The sequence below is a fragment of the Colias philodice genome, chromosome 29 (genome assembly GCF_061535455.1).
Source record: "Colias philodice isolate Cphi_HAF_F1 chromosome 29, ilColPhil1 Martin Lab GWU primary, whole genome shotgun sequence".
Classification (NCBI taxonomy): domain Eukaryota; kingdom Metazoa; phylum Arthropoda; class Insecta; order Lepidoptera; family Pieridae; genus Colias; species Colias philodice.
Window position 1 is genome coordinate 957,163 of NC_143114.1, and position 24,714 is coordinate 981,876.

General features: G+C 34.5%; 1 protein-coding gene across 3 annotated transcripts in view; it reads left to right on the plus strand.

The window, feature by feature from the left end:
• Positions 1-4,511: 4,511 nt before the first annotated feature.
• The window catches only part of LOC149475700 (uncharacterized), a 29,582-nt gene continuing 9,379 nt past the window's right edge, over positions 4,512-24,714 (plus strand). For all 3 annotated transcript variants that reach the window (XM_089712808.1, XM_089712807.1, XM_089712809.1), the window contains exons 1-9: positions 4,512-4,739; positions 11,796-11,853; positions 17,657-17,716; positions 19,000-19,107; positions 22,405-22,518; positions 22,816-22,950; positions 23,268-23,448; positions 23,927-24,030; positions 24,455-24,645. In XM_089712808.1, coding sequence (XP_089568934.1) covers positions 4,709-4,739; positions 11,796-11,853; positions 17,657-17,716; positions 19,000-19,107; positions 22,405-22,518; positions 22,816-22,950; positions 23,268-23,448; positions 23,927-24,030; positions 24,455-24,645 — 982 coding nt within the window. In that variant the 5' untranslated portion in view covers positions 4,512-4,708. The remainder of the gene's footprint in view (positions 4,740-11,795; positions 11,854-17,656; positions 17,717-18,999; positions 19,108-22,404; positions 22,519-22,815; positions 22,951-23,267; positions 23,449-23,926; positions 24,031-24,454; positions 24,646-24,714) is intronic.

Here is a 24,714-nt window from a genome sequence, read left to right on the forward strand (position 1 = left end):
CTTTCGTATTAATCTCGATATAAATACATGCAAAATCTTAATCTTATATATAAAATTCTCGTGTCACAATGTTAGTCTGCATACTCCTCCGAAACGGGTGGACCGATTCTCATGAAATTTTCTGTGCATATCGGGTAAGTCTGAGAATCGGCCAACATCTATTTTTCATATGTACCACGGGCGAAGCCGGGGCGGACCGCTAGTATAATATATAAATCTCGTGTCACAATGTTTGTCCTCAATGGACTCCTAAACCACTTAACCGATTATAATAAAATTCGCACACCATGTGCAGTTCGATCCAACTTGAGAGATAGGATAGTTTAAACATGTAGGTACCTACCACGGGCGAAGCTGGGGTGGACCGCTAGTATTCTTATAAATATCTTGAATCAATAACAAACAATTAACAGAAATCAACTGCATCTGAATTGTGTATTAATTTTGTTTAGAATGAGAACATTCATCTTGGCGCAAGACTCGACGCCTAACAAGTTATAAATATAAATCGTATCACTAAAAGATCTTCATTCAAACCGGCGTATTGAATGCGTGTTTATCATCGAGATATATGTACTATACATATATCTCGATGGTGTTTATATTGAAGATTTTTGGTTGTTTTTAGGATTACAAAACATGTTTAACCATTTTTTCAACTGTTTTAACTACAATCAATGTACCGTATCTCTTTTTCTAGGTACCATACTACACTATAAAAATCATGTACGGAAATATTATATGCATAGATATCTGTGCTATAAAATGGTGATTTTTTTTACCAAATTACAAGAGTACCATTTAGGTTTTGATTCTCTTGCGAATTTCGAAATTTCTGGATCCTATAAGAGTTCCGTTTTTACCTTTTGAGGTTCAGAACCCTAAAAATAACGGTTAAATATTTTTTACAAATAAAACAAAGGTTCTAATCTATACTAATATTATTAAGAGGAAAGGTTTATATGTATGTGTGTATGTAATAGTATGTATGTATGTATGGTTTTCACGCATAAACTACTGGACCGATTTTGATGAAATTTGGCACAGATAATCTTTAGACCCTGAGAAAGAACATAGGCTACCTTTTATTGCGAAATATGTAACACGAGCGAAGCCGGGGCGGATTGCTAGTCGTTTATAATTTTAAAATTTAAATTCTTAATTATTTTGCATCACATGACGTCACAAAATATTGCGAAATCAGAGTCAATCATTTTCTTAATTGGATGTTACTGTGATTATACAGTGTGGAAATTATCGATTATTGAAGAATGAATAAATAACAATAAAAAAATTCCCTTTTAAAGTTTTTTTGTCAGTTCGATTCCCGAAGCAAGTGAATTTTCGAAAATATTTGAAAGTAGCTGAAAGGAAACATTATAGTTATGTATTTCTTTTTAAAAATAAAGGAATGTTTCCTTGCAGCAACATTTGCTATCTCCAGTATTTCGAGTACTTACCCTCCAGGGCCCATCAAAAATTTCTACATTGTATGTTTGTACCTACTGCGTAAAATCCTCAAATCTATATACCTGTTCTTATATATAAAAATGAATCGCAAAATGTGTTGGTAAGCGCATAACTCGAGAACGGCTGAACCGATTTCGATAATTCTTTTTTTATTATATTCCTTGAAGTACGAGGATGGTTCTTATGTAGAGAAAACGTAAACATGTACCACGGGCGAAGCCGGGGCGGACCGCTAGTACCTGTATAAATCTCAAAGGTGACTGATATAGTGATCTATCAACGCACAGCCCAAACCACTGGAAGTATCGGGCTGAAATTTGGCATGCAGGTACTAGGTAGATGTTAGGACGTAAGCATCCGCTAAGAAAGGATTTCCCGAAATTCTTGCGGGAACGGGGAAAAACGGGGATGCACGTACAAAGTCGTGGGCGGAAGCTAGTTACTACATATTATTAATCAGACAGTTCGAAACATGAATGAAACTTTATTATTCATCAAATTTTTGGCACAGTTTTATATCAATAGGTAGTAATAATAAATAATAATACACGCTTTATTAGCAGGTAGGCAGTATTAAAATTAACAATTTATGAACTTACAATCTACTTAATCTAACAACCTACATGCTAAAAGGATTGCCGCTCAGCATTTTACAATGAAAACTGAAAAGCATAGGCTTTCATTGCAGAGCTGATTTTCAGCGACACCTAATATTTTCAGCGACACCTAATATTTTCAGCGACACCTAATGTCTGTATTCCCTACTGACTCTGAGTCGTTATTTTGAAACCAGTCTACATAATAATTTCTGTAAAATTTTCCATTTTATTCTACAAACTGACTATAGGTATGCATCATCATCATCATCAGCTCATATAGTACATTCCCACTTCTGGGACACGAGCCTCTAAGTGTAGTAGTGTCATAATCCACCGACCACCACGCTGGCCAAGTGCGGGTTGGTGGATGTCATCGAACTTTTGATTATTCGACATATCGGTTTCCTCACGATGTTTTCCTTCACCGTTCGACCAGTGGTGATGTTATCAACATGCACAGATAAATTGAAAAGTCCTTTGTTTTTGAGAACGCGAACGGTTGAAAATTTGTTGAAAACAGGATTAAATTTTCCATCATATTGAACTTACTTCATTATTTTATAGACCTAAAACTGATATTTAGTTTTATTTCATTCAAATGCTTTATAAACGAGAAATTTTTTAAGTATAGAAAAATAATCAAGGCAAAAGGCAAGTTGAAAAACACGCTCTTTTTTAAATTACACTGAAATATAAGCCCCGCGGCTCCGTCGGCCCGCAACCAGTGGACGTTCGCGTTGGGAAAAGTAAATTCTGTCGTCATTTAATGAACGCGCTAGTCATTCAATCAAATAGCAGATTCAACCAGACGACGGCGACATTTATATACAATGCGCGTGTAACGGTGTATTTGTTACTCTATTTTTGGTTTTGCTCCTGAGTCAGGTAATCTGATTTGCGAATTGTATTCACACATGCACAAATTTCAAAGCACACATGCATATTGAGTTTTGTATGTATCTAGCAAACCCGGCGAACTCCGTTTCGCCACCAGAGACACCTTTTCTTTGCTATAAACCTCACGGAGCCCGAGACCTTTCCAACGAATGCAAAAATGTGGAAATCGTTTCGTGCGTTCTGGAGTTAGGCATAGTGTCAGGAAGGAAAACCCGACTTATTTTTGTAAGTAGATGATGTTACGTACATAATATGTATATTGTAAAATTAAATTGTAAAACTGACATGATTTAAAAGAGCAAATATGGAGTTTCTTGCCGGTTCTTCTCCGTAGATACTGCTTTCCGAATCGGTGGTAAATGTTAAAATATGTAAAGACGGTTCAAAAGTGCTTCTAGAAGAAGTCCAATTGAATAAATAAATGTTTGAGTTCGAGTTTATGTCAAATTATTTATAGTACGGGAGCCAGGAACAGATTTTATGACCAAGTTCCTCTCAAGCGGTAATTAGTAAAATGCATCAAAGTATAGTATTATGAAGCCTCGTGAACGTCAGCTGGAGCTCGGTTGGGGGGAAGAGCGGTTGTAGCCTCCCGTATCAGCTGACGGTTTTTCCACCAAGATACAGCCAGCTGACATATATATTTATCCACAGTTACATATAAGCTATCATCAGGTACATTTTTGTTTGAGAGGAAATAACGGAAAATAAATTTTTCCTTAAATTTAACTTTCATGTTCGAGACACCAGCTGACGTATAATACACCATGTTGTAACCAGCTGACTATTTTTTTTCGTTGAGATATTGGGTTAGCTACAAATTGACAAATTTTTAGCTGAGAGGAAATGAATGAATGAATGTATTTTTTTTCCTATGTACGTGGGAGGCTACAACCGCTCACCCCCCCAACCGAGCGCCAGCTGACGTTCACGAGGCTTTATAATACTATACTCTGATGCTTCTGACGAATTATCTCTTGAGAGGAAATAATGAACCCAATTTGCACCTGGCTCCCTAACCATTAAGGGTAAACACGCGTAGAGCGTTCTTTCGTTGTTCTTAGTGCGTTCTATGCAATGATCTAATACTGAAAAAGACTGAATAGGTACGAGTTTTTGTTTACACTAAACCATCACGTAAGAATGCTCTCGCTCTAGCTTTAGCTCTATGTTATTTTGATTTAAATACACCGTAAAAAACATTTTTGGTTTTGCTTAAAAACCAGGAAATCAGCACACATGCGTATATTACTTTACAAGAACAATATTCACACATGTAACAATTTTTAAGCACACATGTAAAAAAATAACCAAAACACACATAGGTAATTCACCTTTATGTTCATACGATGCGCGAGTATTTGGTTGTGTTCAAGAGTCGGAAAATCTTCGCACATGCAAGAATTGTAGCGTTTTGAGCGATCGTCACACATGCGTATATCAATGCAATATACTAACACACACATACACATGTGTTGAATTTATACTAGCATGAACAATTCATAATAAAACAGACAACTATGTGCACTATATTACTTGCTCTGTGATGTGGTGGTGATGTGCAGTGTTCGCTCAGCGTCGTTCTGAGCATGTACCGCGCTCTGCTAAATTAAATACACGCCAGAACATCGTCGAGAAAAGTTTAAAGACCATAAAATAAAGATCACACAATAAATGTCGTCGGTATAAGTGTTTGTGTTTATTAAAATAATTTATACTATATAGTTCTAAAATCTATCGATATGATATCTTCTCAATTCTTTATCTGTTTGGGTAAGCAAAGCTAATTATTATTATTATATATATTATCTAATATCTAATTCTAATGAGACTTGTGCGTCATCTGCGTTTAAATAAATAGGAAAATGCTTCCATTTACTAGATACAATTGAAAAATCACTACATAGTATAAAACAGGGCCTTTCCCGCCGTATGCTTAAATCTTTAAAATTACGCAAGGGATTTTGTTTCAATTTTTTTCAAATGATCGAGTTATGCTCGACGAAGGTTTTAGTAAATCTATATTATAAAACATTCGAAAAATAATTATCGAATTCGGTCCACCCGTTCACGCGTGATGCCGTGACCAAGGAAAACGGGTTTCATTTTTATATATATAGATTTAAAAATAAACTATGTTTTGTTGTATACGTAGTATATTATTATTAGTCTGTGGTATTGTCAACGCTATGTAAATTATATTTCTATCTATGTTTGGTGCCTAAATATTATGTTTTTTCCTGTTGACCTCACAAAATAAAGCTTTAACGAGCGTGAATAAATAGTTGATTGACGAGCTTAGGGAAATAAAATATTAATCACTAAGAAACATATTGACTACACAATGGTTATTATTTAAATTTTAAATGTTGATAATTTACTGCGTAGAATATAGTTATATAAAAATGTATATATTTATATATATATAATCTATGCTAATATTATAAAGCCGAAGAGTTTGTTTGTTTGAACGCGCTAATCTCAGGAACTACTGGTCCGATTTGAAAAATTCTTTCAGTGTTAGATAGCACATTCATCGAGGAAGGTCATAGGTTATATTATATCATCACGCTAAGACCAACAGGAGTGGAGCCACGCGGGTGAAACCGTGGAGCGCAGCTAGTTTATACTATTTGCTTTGGCTAAACAGAAAAGCTTTAAAGTTTGTGAGGATGGATGTTTGTTACTCTTTACCAATACTACCGATTACAATGATATTTGGTATGTAGGTAGCTGAAGACCCAGAATAAGACATGGGCTAATTTTTATCGCGGAAATCCAACAGGAAAGGTACGGTTTTTTTGTAAAAACGCGGAAATCTAGTAATATATATTTAACTAGCTTTCCGTCGGCGGCTTCGCCCGCGTTTTCAGAGAAAACCCCGCATAGTTCCCTTTCCCGTGGGATTTCTGGGATAAAACCTATCCTATCTCTCAAGTTGGATCGAACTGCATATGGTGTGCGAATTTTATTATAATCGGTTAAGTGGTTTAGGAGTCCATTGAGGACAAACATTGTGACACGAGATTTATATATATTAAGATTGGAATATCGCCGTTGGCTATAAATAGTATCTACAGTTTCGTCAAAACATTGTTTACTGGTGACTTATCAGTTATCAGTATAATTAAAATAGGATTATTTATAATAATTCCTAGCGTTTTCCTTGTTAAATAACAAACTTAAGTAATGATATCATCATTTAGCTTTAAATTAGTGCCAATTAAAATTTATAATATAGGTAATATTACATGTATCCCGCGGTTTCATCTGTGGAAATAAATCTACGACAAAAATTGTTACTCCTAACCTTTAGGAGTTGGTTTAAATAAAGTACTTCTCCATTATCCTTTGTTTAAACTTTAGTATTGTACTTAGATCATTAAGTAATTATATTTTTCTCTATAGGTGTTATAAAATAAACCTTTATTTCTAAACCTTTAAATCTAAACCTTACCTATCTATTAATAAAAATTAAAATTCACAGCGAATAAATATAGTTTGAAAAACTATAAAAAACACACGCTTTCAAGATAGATACAAGAGAAACTAAAAAGTAATAGTCCGGGATCCATCGCCCATTTTTGCAAGTGATTACTATCAAGCTAATTTTTCGTGAGTAGCTTTATTTTGATGAGATGAAACTCTCGATTGTGGTAGCTACCAGAGGAAACAAGGATAAAATATTTTGATTTGATGGTTCTCAAATATTAATTACTAACTGAATGTTTTTTTTTGTTCAATCTCAAGATAATTATCTAAATTATTCGAAAAAATATTTGTCCTACAAAATCTATGGTTTGATCAAATTGCGTATTAAATATTTGAGAACCGTCAAATCAAAAATTTTTATCCTTGTTACCTCTGTAAGCTACCACAATCGAGAGTTTCGTCCATGAAATAATTGGGCATCTCATCAAAATAAAGCTACTCACGAAAAATTAGCTTGATAGTAATCACTTGCAAAAATGGGCGATGTATCCCGGACTGTAAAAAATAATTCTTAATCTAGGAAACAAACATTAACCAATACAAAGTATAAAATTGTGAAAAAAGCGTGGGGTGCCATGTGCAATCAGCTCTTGAAAAGCGCCAGGCAATTAATTAAATAAATGCCCTGGCTAGTTAACAAAATTATCATTGTTTTCCGTTATTCATGAACTGTTAAGCGTTAATAAATTACATTTTTGGCTAAGAGCCAAATCTTCATCTCTCGAAAATAATTAAAGTGTAGGTATATTGAAGCCTCAGAGTATGTTGACACAGTCGATTGATATAATACGTTGTCTTTTAATTATCCACATTTGTGGCTTTGTATTATTAAGGCTTGATTGCACCATATCCATACTAATATTATAAATGCGAAAGTAACTCTGACTGTCTGTCTGTTACTCAATCACGCCTTAACTACTGAACCAATTTGCATGAAATTTGGTATAGAGATATTTTGATACCCGAGAAAGGACATAGGCTACTTTTTACCCCGGGAAATAGGATAGGTTTTATCCAGGAAATCCCACGGGAACCGGAACTATGCGGGTTTTTCTTTGACTGCGCGGGCGAAGCTGCGGGTGGAAAGCTAGTTGAGCCCTTTGTACTGAAAGTTTAGGCATTTTAGGCACTGAGATGGCTCGCGCCCGCGTTGCGCAGGAGCCGGCGCGGCATGAACTCCGGTGACCTATGAAGGCGGGTGATTATGCCACAGTATAAATAAATCAGTAGTTCGATTTTATTTGCTATCGTAGGAATGTTGTTGATATATAAATTTACTACTTATCCTATACCATTAAACGAGCAATATTTGCATATTTATACAGGGTGTCCCAAAAAGTAGTGATATACTGAAGCTGGGAGGTAGAGGACTTAGAGGGCTATCCGAATCACCCCCATGTGTGTTATGCGATTTTTCGTATTTTCGGAGTTATTACATTTTTTTTCAATTTTTCATCTATCGCCGAGTACGATGAGATTTTTATTTATGGTGACGTGAATTATTGCGCTAGATGCTTGTTTTTTTTTTGTGTGCTAAGCTGAAAGATAGGCCAATTCAGTATGGTAACATTTACTATCGTTAGATCTTCGAATGGAATAAAAAAAAGAATTAAATGCTATGAAAGATAAAATTACCCAGTATGTTCATAACTTCAAGGGCCCATAAAAAAATAAAATCACATAAAAAAGGTTTTCCATTTGGCTTTTAAAAACTTGCTCTATCGATCAGGTAGCTACCCTAAAAATTTCATTTTATTATTCTGAAGGCTTCAATCGAAAAATTGAAATCTAAATGTGGTAAGTGCAAAATTTTTATTAACATGATGATTATTAAAACCAATAAATAGGTGTTTAAAAATGAATTTTTTTTAAATAGCCCCGCTGTTGCTCAATGCAAGTGCGACATCACCGTAAAAAGTTGTCTTTTTAATGTCTGAATGCTCTTTTATCATTTTTAATGGTTTCTTCTGCTACTATGAATTTCCGGGTTATTTCGTCCAAATTGTGGCAGTCTCTCGTCTTTGTAGTATCCCCACGGAAAAAATTCAATAGGGTTTATGTCCGGAGACCGTGGAGGCCAGGCTAAAGGGCAAAAATACCCTGAAAGATGGATTGGTCGTTGCAGCCTGCGCATGCGCCGGTGACGCCTGCTTTAAAGCCTGGCCTCCACGGTCCCTCGAATAAACCCCATTGATTTTTTTTCAATGGGGATACTAAAAAGACCTCGGCTACTTGAGAGAATGCCCCAATTTGGACAAAATAACCCGGAAATTCATAGTAGCAGAAGAAACCATTAAAAATGATAAAAAAGCATTCAGACAATTAAAAGACAACTTTTTACGGTGATGTCGCACTTGCACTGAGCAACAGCGGGGCTATTTAAAAAAATTCTGGTAATTAAACACCTATTTATTGGTTTTAATGATCATCATGTTAATAAAAATTTTGCACTTACCACATTTAGATTTCAATTTTTCGATTGAAGCCTTCAGAATAATAAAATGAAATTTTTATGGTGGCTACCTGATCGATAGAGCAAGTTTTTAAAAGCCAAATGGAAAACCTTTTTTATGTGATTTTATTTTTTTATGGGCCCTTGAAGTTATGAACATACTGGGTAATTTTATCTTTCTTGGCATTTAATTCTTTTTTTTATTCCATTCGAAGATCTAACGATAGTAAATGTTACCATACTGAATTGGCCTATCTTTCAGCTTAGCACACAAAAAAAAACAAGCATCTAGCGCAATAATTCACGTCACCATAAATAAAAATCTCATCGTACTCGGCGATAGATGAAAAATTGAAAAAAATGTAATAACTCCGAAAATACGAAAAATCGCATAACACACATGGGGGTGATTCGGATAGCCCTCTTGGTCCTCTACCTCCCAGCTTCCGTTCATCACTACTTTTTGGGACACCCTGTATATTTGTTTGTATATATACAGTGTGGAAATTTTCGATGTGCCCTGAATGGAAAGTACTTGAAATACTAGGGATAGCAAATTTTTCTGAAAAGAAACATTCCTTTTTCAAATTTTATTTTATTATTCAAATCGATAGAAACAATATAAAAGATAATTTATTGTTAATTTCTCGTAAAAATTTTTTGGTCTATTTTATACATACATTTAAAGTTTAAAATGAAACTCTCGTTCTGGATACATTAATTTATTTTCTTCTGAAAATATTGGTAATAATAATTTAAAGTAAAACAAATAAAAAAGGCAAAATAATAATTGAATATAAGTATGTAATAAGTAAGTTAGTGTATTCTAAATTTTTGAAAATCTTTGAATGCAGTTCTATTTCTTTTTAAAAATAAAGGAAATTTGCTATCTCCAGTATTTCTAGTACTTTCACCCAGGGCCCATCGAAAATTTCCACACTGTATTTACAAACAAATATATTAATATGCAAATATTGTTCGTTTAATAGTATAGAATAAGAAGTTAATTTATATTTACAACAATAATCCTAGGATAACTAACAAAATCAAACTACTGATTTATTTATACCGTGACATGCTCGCCGTTTTACTCGCCGCTCGGTTCTAATACGCGAACGGCGACTGCAACGTGGTCGGGAGCAAAACTAGCACAGGTCCTCCCTCGATAACGTCCGGCTGGACTCTGGCTGCACTGACGTGGTGCGCGCGAGTCGCATTTTACGTATTATATTTTATATAGAAAAAAATAAGGGCTAAATTAAAAATCTATCCAAAAACTTCCCTGTAAAACCTGATTAGTAAATGAAATGTCAAATTTTCATAAACATAGCGTTCCCCTAATTCTCATAAAACTGATTATGCTTTTAAAATCGATGTTACTTCTGATTTTTTTTTGATCGAGTCAAATGTTTAATATTGTGTTTTTATCCAAAAAAGTCACTAGATCAAACGTTTATCTGTGCTATATATTTTTTTAGGATTTTAAATATGATGATTTCTATCCAAAAACCATGATTTAGAAACATACATTTCGGAGCAGGGCCCCTTAGACGAGCTGAGCTCCGCGGTTTTACCCGCAGTGCTCCGCCCCTGTTGGGTATAGCCTTATAGCCTTCCTCGATAAACGGGCTATCTAACACCTGAAGAATTTTGCAAATCGGACCAGTAGTTCCTGAAATTAGTGCGTTCAAACCAGCGTAATTTTACTATAGTTAAAGAGTCTGTGGTTAAAGTTATCAAAGTCTCAAGTCAAATAATATCTCATTTTGTATTTGACGTTTCTGATAGTAATTTAACGATAACAATACCTTACCGGTGAAACAAGAGCGGTTTATAGTTAGTGCTAAAATTATGAAGTCTTCTAGAAAATTGACGAATGATGCAACTCATATTTTCCCTAACCGTTATTTTAACATTTATTGTTTTAAAATTAACAAGGTGCGACTCAGCCTAAGTAGTCGTCTAAAAATATAATATTACACTTATTTTTATACTAATATTAGAATGCGCTAAACTCATGAACTCATTTAAAACATGAGGTCATTTAAAAAATGTCTCACTGTTAGATAGTCCATTTATCAAAGAAAATAGAGTTGAATTAATCCTCCTTTGAAATCGGTTAAAATCGTGGTGAACTTCAAACCTCATAGGAGGTCAGTGTCCCTGCAGTGGGAACAAATATAGGCAGATCATGATTCATGACGTAATGATTTTACGAGTGCAGTAACAAAGAAAAATGTTATAAATAACTTTGATGTTACTAGAAGGAACCGGGAAAACCACTGAAATATCGCGCTAATACTTCACTTATATAATTTACTAGCTTCTGCTCGCGGCTTCGCCTGCTTTGTCTCAAACCTAACAAATAATATAGTAAAACCTTTCTCATGAATCACTATCTATCTATTAAACAAACCGCATCAAAATCCGTTGTTTAGTTTTAAAGATAAAGCATACAAAGGCATAGGGAACGTGACTTTGTTTTATACTATGTAGTGATGGGAACAAAATAAAACCCGAGTTCATTATAGTATGACTTTATTAATCATATTTTAATTGTAACTATTTGAAATCCTTAAGTTTTTTTTATGTCAGAGCAAGCAAAGAAGCAGGTGGGCCACCTGATGTAGAGATAGAAAGTTTTCGAGTAAAGATGCAATTTTAATATATCTGGAGAGGATTTTTCATCCCTTTGTTAAGACAATACAATATAACTAACGGTAGTATTATGTGTGTTCATCTGTGTTTTACATCGCAACGCGTAACGGAGTAATTATGGTATCCTCATGGGGATTTCCTTCGACGTAAGAAGAGCACAATTATTATATGTACCTACCTAAACTAATATGGAAAAATACATTTTAATAATATATTTCTGTTTTCAGTTGTTTCGACTGTCATACATACAGCCAGTGCCGGGTTGTTACACCAGTCTTGGTACAGGTAAATATGATTTTTTTATTTCTACACTAACTTATTTGTAAAAAAAAAACCGGCCAAGTGCGAGTCGGACTCGCGCACGAAGGGTTCCGTACAATGGGGGATCCTTAATTTTTTTTATTGTTGTTATAGCGGCAACGGAAACAAATCATTTATGAAAATTTCTAGCTATCACGGTTTTTAACCGACTTCCAAAAAAACGAGGAGGTTATCAATTCGGCCGGTATAATTTTTTTTTTTTTTTGGATGTATGTACACCGATTACTCCTAGGTTTCTTAACCGATTTACGTGATTCTTTTTTTGTTCGATGCGGGATGGTGTCGAATTGGTCCCATAAAAATTTTATTCGGATAAACCCAGTAGTTTTTATTTTATGAGCATTTTTGTCTGTACTCGATGACTTCATTGAAATGTAGCAAGTAACTTTGATTCACTTCCCGGTAACCGATTGAGCTGAAATTTTGTATACTTATGTAAATTGGATAGCGATGAAACATTATCATAGACATAGAGCTGATTTGATGATGGAATCGGAAGGTGGCCTTAGGAACTCAGTAATATATTGACTCAATTATATCGAGATTGGGCTCGTTTGATTCGTGTTGATAAATACACTAAAAAGTATTAAATAAAAATAACTGCGTTAAAAACAACCGACTTCATAAACAGAAAAGTAAAAAATAAAAAAGATTTGATATTATTAATTACTACATATTATTTAGATGTGCTATTTATTAAATAGGTTTGAAGTCGGTGCCAAACACTAGTATTAAGCCCGTGCACCGACATCAAACCTTTTTAGTAAATAGCACATCTAAATAATATGTAGTAATTAATAATATCAAATCTTTTTTATTTTTTACTTTTCTGTTTATGAAGTCGGTTGTTTTTAACGCAGTTATTTTTGTTATGAGATACAGCCTAGAGACAGACTGACAGACAGACGACGTAACCTCAGTAACAGGGTCCCGTTTTACCTTTTCGATACGGAACCCTAAAAATGTGAGAGTGCAGAAGTTAATGTGACAATATATTATTTATACGTACCTAGTCATTGCCCACATCGTATGTTAACGACCATCAACTTGCCACGTTAGGTGTGATAGGGATAAAAAAACATACAGGCGTCATTCAACGTCATATTTTCTTGTTACAAGTTAATACTTAATGTTCATAGTGCAATCTCCAGTGTATTAGATATAAGCTTCTTGAATAAATATATTAGTTCCATAGACCATCGTTCTTTATTCGTGACGTCATTATAATTTCATTCTTTTGTACCTTATTCTTTAGGGCCGATTTTTCAATGCTTGGTTAGTGGTTAAAACTTGTTCGTCGAATAATGTATAAAACTACCATTTTAAAAACGTATTCTAATTGCCTGTATTTGACAGTTTACGTGACATTTTAATATTATCGTGTAATACTTTATTAGACGGGTAAGTTTTATCCAAGGATTGAAAAATCGGCTCTAAAAAGATTACAAATAGTTATGTACATAGTAAAATACTTATTTAGTCATAGAGCATTAGAAGTATAATCGCTACATAGATAGATAGATAGATAATAATTTATGGCACACACAAGATTCACATAAAACACAGAAAAATACAAACAGATGCAAGTATGTACAAATGGCGGCCTTGTCGCTAGGCAGCGATCTCTTCCAGACTAACACTAACAGTAATTTGAATAGAGAAACGCATTTAACAAAGAATGAATGAGCAAAAATTATTGCGTTGGGAAAAATAAACTTTTATTTCATACTTACATCGTGCTGTCTGACATCTGACCGTCCGCTATTCCTTATAACATCGCCTATCTGTCAGTGAAAGTTCCGCCAAAATTGGTCCAGCCGTTCAAGAGATTAGCCGGAACAAACAAACAGATAGAGAGACATAATTTGTAAAAATTACTATTTTAATATGTTATATTTTTTTTATTATCTTGATAAACTGCATTCATTAACACGTTCACTGCGGCACCTAAAATGCCAAACTTACCGTTGTTGCGGCATGTCTTCCATACTTCACATCGGCAAGTTCACCACTGTGCGTCATGAGCCATTTTTATCACATCGCACCTTCTGACTTTGAAGGTTAATAATTTCATGAAATTTCAAGATATTTCAAAAAATTTTTTTTCAGATAATAGTATATATAGTCTAGTATATACGCATGAATAGCTTTTAGTTTGACCGAATAGTTTAAAAGATATGAGGGAAAATGTAAACCCCTGATTTTGTGAAAAATTATTTGCCATCCCGCACTGCGTTGATACGGCATGTTTACAGTAATAGCGATGGGAAACACTGTAAAATAAAACATCGATATCGATATAAATCAATTTTGTATATTTCAGTCTGTTTGTTAACAGATAACGAGATCGTCGATACAAAAAAAAAACACATATAAAACAAGGTACTTGATAGAGTACTATCAGGAAATTGTTCAGTAACTTTTGTTTTAATTTGTTCAGTAACTTTTGTTTTAATGTTTTATATTATTTTCACAACTGTCATCACATTTTTGCATTTATGCTACGAAATAAAAGAAAGTAAAAAAACTAAAGCCTTTAAGGTATCATTGTCATTTAAAAAAACTCAAAAGAAAAGTGCTTCGGTCCTGGTGCATCACTATGCGAGACTGACACGCGGCGCGCTCGCAGTACAGTGCGGCATGAGGTGCTTGTCCATGGCAAAATATTTGACATGCCGCACACAAAAGAAACGGTTTCTTTTCTATGCGTTGGTCCAATATTTTGCCATACGATTTTTAAACGAAATTGAGTCCTACTTCAAACTGTGATCACAAAAATATATTTGTCTCTTTTCTAGTCATTGATTAACATATAAAAAACTTCGCCGCACCACGGTAAAAACTGCGATTTTGGGCGCCGCACTGTGGTGTAGTCGCTGATGGCCCGATACTGGACATGCCGCAGTGAACGTGTTAACAAAATATATTTTAATAATTAATTCAAAATCTTGTCCAGGATTTTTCCAGCAAATCTATTTTAAATACATTTTTAATAGACTAAATCACTAGTTACATAGTATAAAACAAAGTCGCTTTCTCTGTCCCTATGTCCCTATGTATGCTTAAATCTTTAAAACTACATAACGGATTTTGATGCGGTTTTTTTTAATAGATAGAGTGATTCAAGAGGAAGGTTTTAGTATATAATTTATTATGTTTTAGACAAAGTGGGCGAAGCCGCGGACGGAAAGCTAGTTTATTATAAAATTGGTCTCATTCTATATTATAGGTATATATTAGATACTAGAGGTCCGCCCCGGCTTCGCCCGTGGTACATGTTTCGCAATAAAAGGTAGCCTATGTCCTTTCTCGGGTATCAAAATATCTCCATACCAAATTTCATACAAATTGGTTCAGTAGTTTAGGCGTGATTGAGTAACAGACAGACAGACAGAGTTACTTTCGCATTTATAATATTAGTATGGATTACAAACGGACACTAATTTTATTGGTAGAGATGTAGTGATGATACAATAATATGTTTATTTGCAAATATAAACGTTATGTAACAGGCAATTGATGTCTCGAAACGCGGGGTCATTCTCCCGAGTCACAGGTCGTAAGATTCATTTATCGATGATGAAGCATAAGTGTTGTTCTACGTACAATACAGATTTATTGATTTATTTTCGAATAATGTACTTAAATGCTGAAAATACTGATTATGAATTAATGAATTTTTGGAAAAAAAATGGCCAATTTTAGTCAACATTTAATAGTTTTCTGACAAGAATTATTATATAAGTTTCCACCTTGGTGAGAAAAATTAACATTTATAAAAAAAAAATGATTTTTGTTTTAATTTTTTTAAAAACCTTAAAATGAGCTATAATTCTTCGATTTACAATATCACAAAATTCTCCATAGATTTTGAGATATTTGACGCAATACCAAATATCCCTAGACTTTGTTGATGTGTGTTTATTCTGTAGACAGGATATTTACATCGAACGATAATTGAACAAATGAACGAATTTATAGTAGAGCCATTTTAATAGGCAAAATTTGACAGTTCAACAAAATTCAACAACGTAACCTAGTAACGACGACATAGAATAACATGATATTTTAAAATTTTAAAATTATTATAAAGATTCCAGATTAAACAAATAAACATCATTTTTGTCATATTTAAGACAGGCTTTAGACACGTTTAAAAAAAGATGTAACATCATTGAGATAATATTACTACGTATGGAGGAGACACCACGAACACAATCTGTGCGCCATTTTTTTGCTCTAAGTTTTAAAAATGATTATCTAGTTAGGTACTTACCGATGAAAAGTTATGTTAGTCACTTTTCCGTATTATTTGTATTATTTGTGCAATATCATAACACTGTACACGAAGGCATATTTGATGCGTTTCACTTTAAAACAAATAAAAAATGAGCGTGCAGTTAAGCCATATGGCTTATGTTGAGCGGAACACAAGTGATGTAGGCGGTGTCGTCTCCATAATATGTATATCTCAATGTGTAACATTCCATTTTTAAATTTACCATTTGACATATCAATGTTAAATTTTTCCAGATTTTTAGAAGACATTAGAAATTGGTTATGGTTCACATTGTGCAATAATTATTTCTAGAAGCCGCTAAGCGAACGGATATCTAAAAATACGAGCGCATAGCAGACGAATATACACATCTAAAAATAAAGAAGACGCGAATAATCCTAACGTGAATCCAGGTCAATGTTCCGACAAATGAGTACACATTACTTTGATACTATTATAATGTAATCTATAGGTACTATATAGTAGAGCCATTTTAATAGGCAACATTTGACAATTCAACAAAATTCAACAACGTAACCTAGTAACGATAACATACATAGAATAATGTATTAGTTCGTTTTGTTAGAACTGCACATTTGCTTAACTTTTTTCAATTACGATTACATATTTATAATAATAATGACCTATACAAGTCATTTTAAGATTTGATTTTACTGATAAGTAATCTATGGATAAACCATTCTTAAACATAATAAACAATTTCGGATTTAAAGAACTGACTTCGCTACAATTTTGTTTCAATAAACCTTTTTTTTTTTTTTAAATACCAGAGACGTTACTCTAAAAATCGAAATCTGACATCTAGAATCGAATGCATTGATTACTTGTGAATAAAAATCATCATAAATTAATAAATGCGTTGTTTTTTTTTAAATTATGAAGATACTTGTCTTATTTAGCTCCTTAAATTTACGAAATAAAGTAGGTATATTACTGGGACAAGGATTCGCTTGATGAATTTTAAAATTGAGTTCAATTGACAAATGTTTCAAGTCCGTATCGATTAATTCACTTTGATCGATGTTTTTAAGCAGGTTACCTCTCTTCGGAGATAAAAATAAAATTGATAGACGTCAAATGTTGCCTATTGAATTGGCTCGACTATAATATAATAAAGAATATAGTTTACTAGCCCGGTTTGTCTAAAACCTAATAAATTATACCTATACTAAAACCTTCCTCTTGACTTGAATCACTCTATCTATTAAAACCGCATCATAATCCGTTGCGTAGTTTACAAAAAAGAGCGTGTGTGCCGAGCACACGTGTCAGAAGTGAAACTTTGTCAAGATTCAAAGATACCAAAATCGTCGCCTTACTCCATGACGCGACGGTATTGCCATGACGCGACCTTGAAATTTTACTCTCAACGCGCATGAAGTTTCAGCTTAAAAATATAACAGCAGTTATTTGTTACCATGTAATTTTATGTAATAGTAAATATTATATTTTTTCTACTATTTTCAGTGATCCACACAACAACATTGATGCCTTATCACGAACGAAGAGACAGAATTATGCCTGCAGGTGAGACTTTTCAATATTTGCTTATTACATAATAGGTACATAGATTTCCGCCCGCAGCTTCGTGTTTTCAAAGAAAAAACCCGCATATTTCTGGTTCCTGTGGGATTTCCGGGATAAAAAATAGCCTAAGTCTTATTCTGGGTTTACAGCTACCTACATACCAAATCTCATTGTAATCGGTTCAGTAGTATTTGCGTGAAAGAGTAACAAACATCCATCCATCCTCACAAACTTTCGCATTTACAATAAAATCTTATATAATAGGTAACTTAAAAAAGCTATAGGTACTTAATCTATACTTCTATACTAATATTATAAAGAGGAAAAGTTTGTTATTATGTAAGTATGTATGTATGTATGTATGGTTTTCACGCATAAACTACTGGACCGATTACAAAAATTCTTTCACCATTAGAAAACTGCATCTTCACTGAGCAACATAGGCTATATTGCATTTTCAAAAAATTAGAGATCCTTACCAAAAATGCAATAATGTAACCCAAGGTGTAAAAAATTCCTTAATAAAAATGCTGTCATCGCGTGCGCTGCGGAATCTATTGAAGATAGAACAAAAAAATGTTCTACGGTATTATAGAATGGATCAACATCTACAAGAAAGTCCGCGATACCATATCTTCAGTAGTTATGTTACTACTACAACTTTTTTACGTTTTCAAAGTACATAAATAGAAGTGCCGACAGTAATCAAACCATGTTATCCATACACATATTATATTAATCCTTATCCCATTAAATGATGTTTTATTATAGACTGTTTCAATACCAGCAAAATACTTTTTAAATAAAAAAGATTGGATATTCCATTCAAAAGATATAACGAATTTTTAAAAGTGTCAATCTACAGAAAATAGTAGGTATAATGAGCAGGCGTAGTGCGGGACGGGGTGAAGGTGATTTTCATGTGATTAAAAATTAAACCTATAGTCCGACCTAAAGTAGACTTTTCACTGTCACGATATCGCTATCTATGCGGGTGAAAGCGCAGGGCATTGCTAGTAATATTATAAAGCTGAAGAGTTTGTTTGTTTGTTTGAACGCGCTTATCTCAGGAACTGCTGGTCCGATTTGAAAAATTAACTGAACCGATTACAATGAAATTTAGCACACATATAGAGTGTAACTTGGATTAACACATAGGATAGGTTTTATCCCGGAAATCCTACAGGAACGGGAACAATGAGGGTTTTTCTTAGAACACGCGGGTGAAGCTGCGGGCGTAAAGCTAGTTGATATTATGCTAATATATTATATTTCATTTTCAGTGAAGATCAGTTCCAATGCTTAGACGGTAGATGTTTAGGCTTGGCGTATAAGTGTGACGGTAAAGTCGACTGTCGCAACGGAGATGACGAACGATCCTGTCGTTTAAAGTAAGTAAATAATTATTAGAATAATCCTTATTTTATTTACTGCTTTTAAGAAGTTAGAATGATTTATAAATAATAAATACATATTCAGGACAATTTTCACACACGGCACGATCTGATCCCATACTAAGCTTTCGCTTATGTTATGGAAACCAGATGGCTGATAAACTTGCATACATAATTTTAAATATAAGTATTTACTTATATAGATAATAATTAACACCCAGACACAGAGAAAACATCTATGTTCTCTCTCTCTCTTCAGCCTTTTTCCGTCCACTGTTGGACATAGGTCGCCATAGAGCTCGATCTTCAGCTTTTCCCCGCCATTGAGTACCAGCAACCCTGCGTATATCGTCGCTCCACCTGGCTACAACGCATTTGCCCCAACGGGCAACGGTTATCCGTTCGGCGACAAATGTGGGGCCATCCCACTGCCCCTTCAGCGTACAAATTCTCTACATCTATGTTCATCACGCAAATATTTGCCCCGGGTGGGAATCGAACCTCTGGCTTGAAGGGCAGGGCCACTACAAACCAAGCCAACCGGTCAGTCATTTTATAAGACGCTTTAATTTGATCATACGATGAAAATTGTGGCTGATCAAAACAGCTGATAATGGAGACGAAACTAACGCTGTAATAAATTAAATTTTGTTATAGAACCTACTGAATATTTGCTTACAAATAATACTTTAAGAAGAGAGCGTACTCCTCCCTCAAAGGCCGGCAACGCAACCATAATACTCCAGAGTCTGTGGTTGTTCATCAGTTCATGTGCGGCGCCAATCATCGCTTTCCGTATGGTGACGCGCAAGCTCGTTTGCCGACTTATACATAAAAAAAAGACGGGTTGCACTCCGGGAGTGCCTTCAGAAGTGAAAACTTGATTATTAACGTTCAGCATGTTTGATATTTTGGAATGGTATCCGTCTTACGCATGGAATATAAGGGCTAAAAAAAAAACATCCGTCTTACGCTTTTTCGATCAGGCCACGTGTCCTGACGCGAGTTTAAGATTTTATACCCAACGCCGCTAAAGAAGTTTTTACTTCAAAAAACACTCAAAATGAACATTTCAAAACGTTTGGTATTAAATTTTATAGCATTAAATAAGATGCTTTATACTTTAATTTATTTATTAAAAAAAGAAAATTCCAACCCCGCCACATAAAAATATTTTTTATATTCTTTAAAAAAATTTAATTTCAAGACTTTGGGAAACATGAAACGTAAAATTATTCTACTTACTTACAATTTTAAAAGAAACATGTTTTTCCTTATTCTTCTATGTCATTTATTGGAACGAAAGGAGACTATTTTTTGTGGGCCCACCAAGACTCGGTAACGTATAGTAATAAAAAAAAACGTGTAAAAATATAAAATTATATTATGAATTTTGAAGCTTCGTTGTTTTACAAACGAAACCGGAATCATGAAATCGAATTAAAACATCGAATTAAAAAGCCTTATTTTGATAGCATCCCTGCTGTAGTGCTGTCTACAAACCAAGAACAATGGCCAACATTAACAAAAAAACTGGAACGAAACGTTTTTATCGATAGAATGAAAATAAAACCAAAAAAGCGAAAAAAAAATGCCTTCAATAAACCACTTTAGAAACTGTTTTTATTCTTATTTATATGGAAGAATATGATTGATAGCAATTTTAAATCCTGTCATTTATCAAATAAAACAATTTTTTCCTACTCAGCTAAAAAAATCCGTGTAACGAAACGTTATATCTATTGGCTGCTTTGATGGAATAAGTCAGATTCACAGAGTACATTGAATTGGTCAGATTCCTCCTGTCGTAGCCCCCTGCGTCAATGTAAACAACGTTTGTTTTACCTATTTTAAAATGAAATTGCTACAACCTAAGAGCGTTTATTATTACAATTGAACATGAATAATAGAATAGCTGTGCAAATGGATACCTATCCTAATATTATGTACCTACTCCTAGTCATAAAATATCACGTACCTAAATACCTACCTACTTAACTAATAATTTCTTATTGAATCAGTTTTTCCAATCGCTAAAATCGCATCAAGGTCCAGAAACTTGAGGTACACCCACTTATATCTATTTTCTATACTATTTATAACCAAATCGGGTCTCTGTGTTTGCGGTAGGTACCTTCGTTGTGTCCGATTTCCGAGCTTGGAATCGTGACAATGTATATATGATGTTTTCTAATATTTATTTATTCATTTATTTAAATATATTGTACCCAATGATTCGGATGGGTCACACAAGACAAATTGCTATTATCAGTTAGTTTTTATGTAGTAATGAGGTGAATGTTTGCACACCTATTTCTAAAGATTCCGGTTAAATCATGTAAAAGTAATGTCACCACCATGGACGTATAAAAAAAGACGGACGGTATATCGCCTAAACATTGAGTGAAGCCTAGTAATGGCGGCGAAACATCCATGTGTGTATGCCATGTTGCCATGGCAACAGCTGTCCTGATGACAATGGCGGCTGTATTTTTTTTCTATAAATTTTGCCGTAATAATTTTGTCATTAAAACATAAAAGAAATAACTTGCTTCCCTGTGGAATGTAATCCCTTGTGTTTTGTTATTTAAAATTGTACTGTTGCGGCACCATTTAACCACACAAGACGGCATTTTAAATATTTTTTGTGAAACAGTGACGCAGTTAATCAGTCGGTAGTTCACGACGTAATGGCGGCCGACTAGCTTACTATGGTGAGAGTGTGTGCGTGTTTATTGTCTTTACACGATCGCTAGCTTACTATGGTGGCTTCACGTTGTTTGTTCGTAATACGGTGTCCGTCTTTTTTTATACGTCCATGGTCACCACTTTAATCTGGGGACTTCAAGGAACAAATTAACACACATTTCATTAATATACGCTAAGAAATTGAGGTGGGCCTATTCTCCAAACAAAAAAAATTGTCTCCTTTCTTATCGCGCGTTGCGAAAGGGGGCTAGACGGAAAAAATTAAGACGAAAACTTGTAATGACACTTTTTACTATAGTCACAGAATACATAATAGTAGCTAGACTATAGTTGTAAGCCGTACGGCGTGCGTGTTTAATTAAACATGCTTGCGGCCAAATTTTGACTGGCAACCTAGGCGATATAGTACATTCTCCTTAAAATATGTGTACATAAAATTTTCGTTTTACCAAAAAAAAAACGATGAACGCACGAATCCTGCTGTGGGATCTTGTTCTTTCATAAAAAGCAAGCCAGTTATTTAATATTTTAGTAACTTAGTTCAATACGGGTCTTATTACTTATACACACTTATATATTTTCCAGACATATAAACAAATGCAACGACGGCACTATAATATCAATGGACCGGGTGTGCGACGGAAAAGTCGACTGCCCGGATCGCAGCGACGAGTCGCATGCGCTCTGTAGGAAAATGCAGTAAGTGTGATGGATTTTATGTTAATTTTTTTAAATTATTACTATTTTTATGCTTTTTTTTAAATGTAGACTAAATTAGCCGTGTGCGATTTTATTTCGTACGCTTTACAATTGTAATGCAAAATAATGACGTGTATTTATGACTACAAATAATATTTGCTGCTGCCGCTGCTGGCTAAGGGGGCGAGCGTCACGAAAAATTATCCACGACACTTTTGTGATTAATGTGTGATTCACTTATTTCATTTATATGCATTTATGAATACACATAATATTATTTGTAATGTGATATTCCAGATGTCCAGACTACCTGTTCCGTTGCACGTACGGTGCGTGCGTGGACGGGTCGGCGCCGTGCAACAACGTCACCGACTGCGCTGACAATTCTGACGAACTGCAGCCAAGGTGCAGGAAGCAGAGCGATATTGTCGGGTTGGTATTTAAATTCAATTTATTTATCACTACATGGTATACAAACAAAGTCGCTTTCTCTGTCCCTTGGTCCCTTTGAATGCTAAAATCTTTAAAACTACGCAACGGATTTTGATGCGGTTTATTTAAATAGATAGAGTGATTCAAGAGGAAGGTCTGAGCATATAATTTGTTAAGTTTTAGAACAAGCGGGTGAAGCGGGGAAAGACTATGATATTTAAACACAAACAAAACCCATAAAATGTATGAAATACTTCGTAATAGAAATGTATTTTTTTTAATTAAAATATACCACCGAAAAATTATATACGTTCCAGGGACAAGTTCAGGTGCGCGGACGGTGAGATGATAGACCTGTTCCTGGCCTGCGACGGTATCTCGCACTGTTCAGATAACTCCGACGAACAACTGAGCGCTTGTGCATCCGCTGTGTGTTCCGCGAACTTGTTTCAATGTGCGTACGGAGCGTGCGTGGACGAGGGTGCCGACTGCAACGACGTGAGTGACGTCACACAAACACACACACACATTTTTTTTTCATAAAATAATTATAATTGATAAGATAAATTATGTATACTAATTACATATAAAAACGCCAGTTACAAGGTACACAAATAATAGTCAAATTGTGTGACTATTACAATATAAGTATTCTTGATGAAAGACAAAACTTAAATGAACAAAAATAAAAGTAAAAGTGAACCTATTAATGTGACTGTGTGAGTGAATGAGTGGATGTGTGAACAGTACACACTCATGTGTGTGTTTGAATCTGTGTGTGTGTGTGTGTTACTTATTCAAGTTATTGATAATCATATATCCGTTGTCCGTGTAGTACCAACCAACATTCAGTAAAGGATACGAGCTTACTCCCAATACTACAAATCTGTATACAATAACAAACGGAAGCCAATTTTACGCACATATAAAATTAAAAAGCCGATGTATGAAATTACAAACAATTTTACGCTGACAGATACAAGAGTGCGCGGATGGCTCGGACGAGGACGCGCTTCTGTGCAAGCGAACACTCATCACCACTACCACTACCACAACCACGACCACCGCACCAGCAATACAGTAAGTTGATTCTTACCAAAACCTATTGGAACGAAGTTGTTTTTTTTATACTATAGTTGTAAGCCGCAATGAACAATGTAAGCAGCTACAAATTATTTTTTATGTTTAAATACCGATTACAGTTAAGCTGATGTGACCAGCGTTATTTTTGGCGCTATTGAAAAAAAAATCAAAATCTAAACTTGTTTTTGCAGCAACAAATTCACCTGCGTTTTTCCAACGATCCATCCCTTTTCCGATTTCTTCACGTTACCTTAATGTAAAGCTAGAACTGTTGCTGATTTTCAGCGATCGGGTTGAGCAACAAAATCGTCATTATAAAAAAAAGGGCCAAAAATTTTGACCTCAGTTTTATATATACAGGAGAGAAAATAATATAATTAGTTTTGTTCTTTACATATATCGCGACTAATAAAAATTCCAGACCGCACATCTGCGCCCTCCCTCCCCACCCCAAGAACGGTGCGTTCCGTTCCAATATAATCCTGCAGGACGCGCAGAACACTCTCATTTACGTGAACACGACCTGCTTCCAAGGGTTCAAGGTTGTGGGGAACGAGACCTTCTTCTGCAGTAATGGGGTCTGGTCGGATATTTCGTTCCCCAAGTGTGAGCGTGAGTATACTTTTTTTGTTGATTGATTTATTTGTTCAGGGAAATGTATGACATTTACAATTCTTACTT